Source organism: Gorilla gorilla, chromosome 7 (genome assembly GCF_029281585.2).
Source record: "Gorilla gorilla gorilla isolate KB3781 chromosome 7, NHGRI_mGorGor1-v2.1_pri, whole genome shotgun sequence".
NCBI lineage: Eukaryota > Metazoa > Chordata > Mammalia > Primates > Hominidae > Gorilla > Gorilla gorilla.
This window is the reverse complement of record NC_073231.2, coordinates 97,269,548-97,278,495: the sequence shown is the minus strand read 5'-3', so window position 1 is coordinate 97,278,495 and position 8,948 is coordinate 97,269,548. Positions and strand designations below refer to the sequence as shown.

Genomic DNA, 8,948 nt, shown 5'->3' with positions numbered 1-8,948 from the left:
CCTATAAGAAGGTAATTAAGGTTAAACATCATAAGAATGGGTCCTGATCCAATAAGATTAGTGTCCTTATAAGAAGAGTGCTCTCTCTCTCTCTCACTCTTTCTCTCTCCCCTATATGAGGACATAGTTTGAAGGTGGCCATCTACAACCCAAGAAGAGAGCCCCCACCAGAAACCAAATTGACTAGCACCTTCAACTTGGACTCCTCAGACTCCAGAACTAAGAATTAACTTTTGATTGTTTAAGCGCTGTAGTCTGGTATTCTGTTATAGCAGCCAGAACTAAGACACTACCATTTATCACCTTACTGCCACCCTATGTAGGAAGGCAACACTTTATCCTCTGCCATACTTCCTGTCATCTTTCCTTAATGTATTTTCATTTTGGCACATATTATCATCTAACTTACAATAAATACATTTTAAATGTATTCTATTTTGTCTTCCCTTGTTAGAACAAAGTTCGTGAGGGCTTTTATTCTTTTTCTGTTTTATTATCTGCCATATCTCTAACACCTAGAAGACTTCCTTTGCTTCTTGTCTTTGGGAAAGTAGCCTTTAATAGACTGAAGAATGTTGAATTCAGCCTAGGAAGTCAGGAAAGACAAACACAGTATATAATGAAGAGCCAAAGCAAATAAAAAATTAAAATGTATATATTAATTAAAATTGGAATGCAAAGGATGTAAATCTGGTAAAAGAGTATGTCTAAATGTAGTTTTGTAGCAAAAAGTATTCTTATCAGCAGTCCATAAATTAAGGCACAGTATCTTACAGTCCTAGGTTGAGATTTTGTAAGAACAAATTACCAAGAATAATGGATACTTCCAGGAATATTCAACACATAATACTCTGCGGTCATTCCAAGAAACAGTATGTATTATTTGCTTTGCAGGAGAGTAAATACTATGAAATAATAGACGCAAATCCATTTAAGCATAATAGTTATCATATTTTGATTTATTTCCATGTAAATTGGTGGTTACATGCTGAGTTAGTACAAAGAATTATAAAAAAGATAATTAAATGCATTGAAAAATATAAAAAAATAACTGCAGCATATTAGACTACATGATTTTTAACTAAAAATCTTTGGATTGTGAAAGTACCACTTAACTCCCTATTTGAAATCTGGCCACAAACTCATTGCCAAACAGCATATTCTATACTGAATTAGATTATCATCCCACAAAATACAGAATGTGCATTTCTAAGGCATAATGTATGTTCAACAATATACTAATATATTTTGGCAACCACTAAATGTCAAGCATTATCCATACAGGGTATTAACACATTAATGTTTTCATTAAAAAAGAAAGATCTCTTTCTTCATCACATTACACATTTATAGAATAGAGATCTGTCAAATAAATTACTGCAAAGTAGTTCAAGCTAAATCTTATAACACTTGAATCATATAATCGGGAGCAAATAACCTTTAAAATGAAAGACAAATGGCGAAATTTAAGGGCATTTAATTTGCATAAATGTAATGTTAACAGTCTTTTCCTGGTTACATATTTTATGCTTAACTTATATATGTCACTCTATTAGGTCCTTAACACTCTTATAGGTCAGTTTTAATTTTTTCCAATTTTATTTTACCATAATAAGTATTATAGAAGTAGTTTGTCATATATAAAAATAAGGTAATCTCATAAAAATAATTCATTGTGACTTTAGAAACAATCCACTACACAGTTTTTGTGTTGTCAATGCCTGCTTCAAAATAAACATTTGCATTTTAGAATCTTGTGTGTCTAAACTCATGTTTAGCTCTTAAACTCTCAGAACTCCATACCAGAGACTTCCTCCAGGTTAACAGTCATTGTAGCCTTGGTGTGTGGAAGTCTTAAAACAAAGGTCTTCATAAGGTACATGGTTTGGTCTTCCTTTACATCGAATAAAACATTAGCATTTGACCCCCAAGTTATTGGACTTAAAGTTTTATCCACTAAACTTCTACTATAAACACTGAAATGCATTAAAATGTAACTGCTCAGACAATACTGTGTCCACTTTATCAACAAACTATAAAAACCATCCATCAATTAACTATGACTTTAATGTCAGAACTGAACCATAATCTCTAATAAATTAGAAAGTGCCTGCATTATACAAATTCAATTACAGGAGTTGCATAGCAAAATATCAATTTATACACAGCAAAATATATTTTCATTTTTGACTTTCCTTAATTCATGCTTACCTACCAGTGACCAATGAATTAGAGATGGTGAATATTACCATCCACCATTGGAATAATTTAATTGGACAAAGCAGAATAAAATTATTTTCTCTAAGGAAACTTTACCTCCAATTATTACTTCTGCTTTTCCTTGGAAGAGTGTTTGATGGGAATGTGAGTTGGCCTCACTCATTTCAATCCAAGTTAGTGATAAAGAGACCGAGGCTACCATAGGGACAAACACTATTCTTTGTAGTTCATTTCAATCAAAATTGAAATGGCTGGATATGTTATAAGAATTCGAAACCTTTCTTAATTCTCTTTCGTTTTACTACATTGCCCTACCTACGATTTAATGTTAAAATTAATGGCCATATGAATGTTTACCACACATTTGCTACAGACCATTATAATCCATCACTTGGCAGGCACTAGAATTTACTTTTATAGATGCCAGAGAAAGCACCTAAATGGCTGGTATTTTAATTTTAGTTTCAACTTGTTTCTCAAACTCACTTTAAAGTACCTAGCTTTTTCTTACTCTGGTAATTTTTAGAGCGGTTAAAATGCTGTTAAAAGCTTAAGCATAATTATGTGTCTATGCCTATCTTTGAAGGTGATAATTTTTTCCTAGGTAAATCAATTTGCTAAATTAAAATGTGAAATTCTATGTACTTGTATGTGATTGAAAATATATGTATAAGCATGAAAACAGTAACATACAGTTCAGCCTAGCCTATGGCGTTTATTTGTCAATTATCCTGTTGGTTTGGTGGGTTTGCAGATAATCACATCAAGCTCTCCTCTAACAAAAGAAAAAAAAAGCTATGAAGATCTACCTACCTATCCATCCATATGGATATAGATAAACATATTATATTGACTATCTCTGAAATAGGGAAGTCAAAAATTATTACAGTTCATCTTATACTGGAATAGCACAAAGCTATTCTGCTAGTGGTATTTTCTCATCTAAAAATTATAAAATGTGTAATTTTCATATTCTCTTTCTCCAACAAAGCTTCAGTGGAAAACAGAGCCTCTTATTGGGTAGAAATGTTAAAATTAGAGCTATTGGGTCTGAAGATCCTAAGCATTTCCAATATTCACAGCAAAACAGACCACTGTCAAGAACTTGGTTTTATTGGGATACCCATTTCTTTCGATTATGAAAACATTCCTGAATACTTCAGAAATGGATGTATGGAAAGATATGGAAACGAATTATTTCCAGTTTTTCATTTGTTTTGTTTGGTTTACTTTTTGTGAATTTCACATCTTACTGTGTAAAGTAATATTTAGCCTTATTGATATTTCAGAGGCCTACACAGAGAGAAGTTGTGTGAAAATGGCACATTTGCTAAGTTGTTTTTATGTATTAGCTACAGATTATCTTAAAATTTTACAAATGGCTTGTAAATGTTCCAAATTACCTATGACAAAAGTATTTCTCAATTTTAAACATCAACTTACAGCACAATAGAAATAAAACAACACAAAATAATATGGTAAAATAAAATAAAACCATGTTTACCCTTCAGTGCACTAAAACTAAACACACACTGATTTTTACATAAAATAACTAAGTGAATCTTCTTACTAACAAAAATGAGAAAAAAAAGTTGGCAGTTCTTTCCAACTGCTATGCAGTTACTAAGTCACATCGTACTTATTGTAGCAGAGGTCATCTGTAGGATCTAAACAACCAAAAAGTTGTGCAAAATGCCAGCATATGGCCTCCTCAGGCAGTTGGTAAAGACAAGAGCTGTACTGTGACAAAAGGGTCTCAGACTTCACTGTGGTCACTGAGTTTGCTCAAATTCTGAAATACCAGAGGAAGAAATAAGTATGTGCTATTTACTCAACTCTTAAATTGGTACCAAGGTAAAAGAACAGTAGTAACTGAAGCAAGCTGTCCAGCTAAGCCAAAGAAAATGAACCTTTTATGAGGCATCGGAGTAGAGCAGTTCAAAGCTCCAGGTCCAAACTCAAACTGCTGACTCTGCAACCAGCTCTACCACTTACAGATGGTGTAATTTCCCTGGTCAGTTTCCTTGTTTCTAAAAATGGGTTAAATTATCATATCTACCTCATAAGGTCATGGCAAATTCAGTTAAACAACATAGTAAAGCTTTTAGAATATTCCTGGAATATAATGAGAGCACTCAATATATGTTAGATTTAATAATAATAGTGTTATTATTATTTTGTAAATACATACTGTTCTGATTGTATACAATAGGGATGACTCTGCGAGGCACCAAATGTTATTCTAGCGGTGAGGAAAGGCAAAACAATTCAAAACTCAAGGAAAAATTGCAGGAAATTAAAGCTCTAAGAACAATTGTAAAACTAAACCATAAGCCCAGCATTTGTAAAATAACTTTGACACTTCAGATCATGTGAGCACTAGACTCTACAAATAGTATTTCCAAAGATGGCAATATAAGCTTAGAGGCAAGATATCAAAGCAGAAAAAACTTAAAAGGCCATATTTAGAGTTTTTATATTTGAGAAAGGTGGATTCAAGTCCCCAGGACAGTAGATCCTGGAAGAAGCATTTGTTGTACAAGTAAGCAGTTTGCAAATGATAGGCAACCACCCAATCCTCAGAGCGGTGGCATTGTTGGAAGAGCCAAGTTATCAAACAACAGTTTATAACTGGCCTAAAAAAAGAATGGAAACATTCTTTTACCTGTAATAGAAAGTCTGAGGTGGGGTGGGGTGGGGGGGCTAACAGATTTTAGATGCCAATGGAGTAATAAGCTAATATAAAAGATGCAAAGCTTCGATTCTATATTCTGAATATTCTTATAACTCCTTCAGGCCAACTTAATCAACTCACCTTATTTGAATGGATATGACCTATTGCAGCAGATACCGATTCAAAAAAAATTGGTTTCTCTGAGTCTAGGTTTCCATAATACGTCATCGCTTTTATCAAGGAAGCTTCAAGAAAGCACAAGTGATATAAGAATACATGTGGAAGTGCAGAAAAATCACATTCAACGTTAGTCAGGGACATTCTCTTACCTGTACAATGGGCTAACAATACATCCACACTCCTGCCTTTACAGTCCATGTAAACCTGGAAGAATTAAAATAGGACACCCACAATTAATTCAGAATAGCCAGCAGGAGGAAATAAGATGGGCTTCAGAAGAAATCAAACTTTCTTTAAAGCCGCTGTTTACGAAGTCAAACCACCAGAGGGAGGCATTGTTACACAGTCAGGCATAATCTGGCAAGCGTCTAAAAGACTAAGATTAATACAGCAGGGCATCTACCTTTATTGCAACTAAATTTGACTGCTTACCTTTTCCACATCATTTAATAAAAGTAAAAACAGTGCCTCTGCTGCCCTATAGGAATGATATAAAATTGTTTTCAACCTCTTTTAATAGAAGACAAGGACCCATTTGTGAAAGTGAAGAAAGCTGCGGACCTACTGCTTGCTTTAATATTTTACAATAATTTGGATATATTCAAGGGCTCTACAAACCCGGTGCATGAATGTTAAATTGAGAACCTCACTATAATCCAAGCCAAGTTTGATTACCCAACTTCCATTTTTAAAAGGAATGCAAGATGAGAGATCCTAATTCATTTGTTTGGCCTCTTTTAAGAGTTTTGCCTCTTTTAAGTCCTAGAAAATCTCAAGCAGAAACAACTTATTAAAGGCTCTGATCTTAAATTCACCCAAGTCAAAGTCAGTCTATGAACTTCTGTAAAAGTAAATTTAGGCGTTTTAGTTACCAGAGGATGGATTTCGTTATATAATAGTGATGTATCTTACACATAAAATATAGAAAGGTGCATTTACAATATATTCTAATAGTGTGCATTGTACATTCAAAATTTCATTCATATTCTTCCAGCAGTAAGAAGTTCTATGTGAGAAGAATTGTGAAATAATGGGAGATATATTACTAAGCATAAATGAGAAAACAGCAAAAAGCATGGACTGCATCTTTGCCATTGAATAAATGGCTCCCATTTTTGCAAGTTAAAATGATTAATTCAAGGTGACCTCCCAGTGTTTGACTCTTTCTTAAACTCAGTGAAACATAAACACATTGCTATGGGTGGTTTGTTGATGCTGATAAATATAATCTCCAGTTCACTGACCTCCTCAATGTCCCAAGTAAAAGAACAAAGAGAAGTCAGCCTACTTCCTTCAACCTACAACTCCCAAGAGAACGTTTCTTATGCTAAAGCAACTAAGAAAACAATGCAAGGAGTGTTGTTAGAAAGCATGAAGCCATGCAGGGCTGAAGAGTCCTTGTGGCTGTTTACTCTGAACCTTCTTCCATGGTGGCTGGAACTAAGAAATAATATGCAATGATATTATTTACACTTTAAGAAATGACATTTTTAAAATGAGAAAAAATAACAGAAACTAGCATTAGTGAGTTCTTCCTAACTGCTAGACACTTTCTTAGGTGTTTTATATGCAATACATCATTTTTAAGCCTCACAACAACTTGATGAAGTGGGTATTTCCACTTCCAGTTTACCGAAAAGCAAGTAAACACTTAAGTCCAGATCACAGAACTAGTACATAGATGATATTTGGAACCAGGCTTAGTCTATCTTTAAAGTCTATGTTCTTAACATAGATCACGCTGTTACTGTAACCATAATGAAATAAAGAAAATAGGAATAATAAGGAAATTTAAAAGGGCAAACTGATACAAAACTGCTGGTTTTGTATATATATAGATAAAACACACCTGGCTAAGGGAATGTCATTTTATGCCAATTTAAAAATAAATTGCATCAGTTGATTGATCCTGTCATTCCAGTGTACAGATCTTTAAAACCACTAAGATGAATGACGAAAAATAAGTCTTTTTTCAACATGTCCAGTGCCAAGATTGTTTGAATTTCTCTGAATTGTCAGCCGTGGATCCTAAACTCAGTGGGAGTAGGTAACCATTTCTCCTTCTTTCTTTATTAACCCTAAGTCCTGTTTGTAATATCTAGAGAAGGAAGCTAATAATTTCAGAAACCAATTTAAAATGGAATTGAACAACAACAACAACAAAAACCATACTGGTCTTTCCCAGTTAAAAAAAAAAAAAAATCCTAGTGTTTCTCAAAATAGGATCCTTGAGCCCCCTGCATCAGAATCACCTATGGGTGTTTAAAATGAAGCTCCTAGATCAGAACTAGAACCCAGAAGACTGCATTTTCAATGAGCACCCCAGAAGAGCCTTAAACACACAATTATAAGAGACTCTTGTAGACTTTAGGAACATAGAGTAAATAAAAATGCCGAATACAAGAGGCCCTCCTGTGAAGAGGAACCATGTGTTTACAATTTAGGTTCAGCTAGAAGAAAACATGAAGTATTCAGGTTGAATCCTAAGTCCAACCGTGAAAAGGTTTTATAGTGAACCACAAGAAAATAAAAATATATTAGGTGGGGAGAAAGGGCGACTTGCTAAAAATAGCCACTAGATTTCAGGCCTCTGATACTTAAACTTCAATTGTTTTAAACTATTCATTTATTTTCGAAATATCTGCCAATTCTGAAACAAAATCGCTGCCTCATTTTTACAAAATGAATAAACTGAGATCCAGAGAAGTGAGATGATGTCCCCCACACCTTAGCTAGTGTGATGCAGCTGGGACTATGCTGTGACTTCCACATACTAAGCAATTCCCCTCCACACACTCCCACCCGTATCTTCACAGGAAAGCAACACTAATGTTGACCTTTGTACTATCCTGAGTTTGAAAGGCTGGACATTTCAAAGTAAATTTAAGATATAAATGAATAGAGACACAAGGTATGCTACACCACAAGAAAACAATCCCAGTCCACAACATGAGACCTTTTCAAGGATTCTGATCTGAATCCTTTACAAGTCAATGTCTGGTTTCCACTTTCTGACCATGCTGTGTAACTAATACAAGACTATCCCCTCCTCCACAAAGAAGTACACAACTGGACAAAAATATACAACAACCGTGTTTAGACAATCGGCACCAGGCAGGGCAGCACAGGGTGGCTGAGTTTCCTGAGAAAGGTGGACAAATGGGGTGAGCCCTTCGATCATGGCAGCTTTCTGCCGCATGGCAGTTTCTGGGTCCTGGCATGATGAGGGGGACCCAATAAAAATGTGGCAGCTTCCCTGAGCTGCACAGACACAACCAGAGCTCAGGGAGAGATCAATGGTGAGGAAAGAACTCTAGAAATTTCCATAAGGTTTTAAGTATTTGGCTCAATGTCAAGCCACGCAAGGAGGCTCTAGGTGGTCTGAGTAAGAAAACCTCTGGGAAGTAAACACCTGAAGATGAGGTGAGCCGATTCACAGGCTCAGAAGCTGGCAGAAGACTGGGGAAACCAAAGAACAGATGCTGCCCCACCCTCAAGACGTCCCACCACCACCAATTCAGGGTATTGAGGGAAAGAACAAAAAGAAATAAGAAAGAAGGTGAATTCCCTGTTGACTTAGTATTTACTAAAAAAAAGAAGGAGGTTCACGCCTGTAATCCCAGCACTTTGGGAGGCCAAGGCGGGCGGATCACGAGGTCAGGAGACGGAGACCATCCTGGATAGCATGGTGAAACCCCGTCTCTACTAAAAATACAAAAAAAATAGCCGGGCGTGGTGGCAGGCGCCTGCAGTCCCAGCTACTCGGGAGGCTGAGGCAGGAGAATGGCGTGATCCCGGGAGGCAGAGTTTGCAGTGAGCCGAGATCGCGCCACTGCACTCCAGCCTGGGCGATAGAGCGAGACTCCGTCTCAAA

The 8,948-nt window shown here is 35.7% G+C and overlaps 1 protein-coding gene across 2 annotated transcripts in view; it reads right to left on the bottom strand.

Annotated features, from left to right (window-relative positions):
* Nucleotides 1–930: 930 nt before the first annotated feature.
* The window catches only part of SLC26A7 (solute carrier family 26 member 7), a 155,750-nt gene continuing 147,732 nt past the window's right edge, over nucleotides 931–8,948 (bottom strand). The window contains exons 17-19 of one of the 2 annotated variants that reach the window (XM_019032931.4): nucleotides 5,224–5,278; nucleotides 5,036–5,139; nucleotides 931–4,012 (exon numbers count right to left, since the gene is read on the bottom strand). In XM_019032931.4, the coding sequence (XP_018888476.3) occupies nucleotides 3,977–4,012; nucleotides 5,036–5,139; nucleotides 5,224–5,278 (195 nt within the window). In that variant the 3' untranslated portion in view covers nucleotides 931–3,976. Of the gene's footprint in view, nucleotides 4,857–5,035; nucleotides 5,140–5,223; nucleotides 5,279–8,948 lie in introns of both variants that reach the window. The other variant, XM_055348696.2, reaches the window with a different exon arrangement.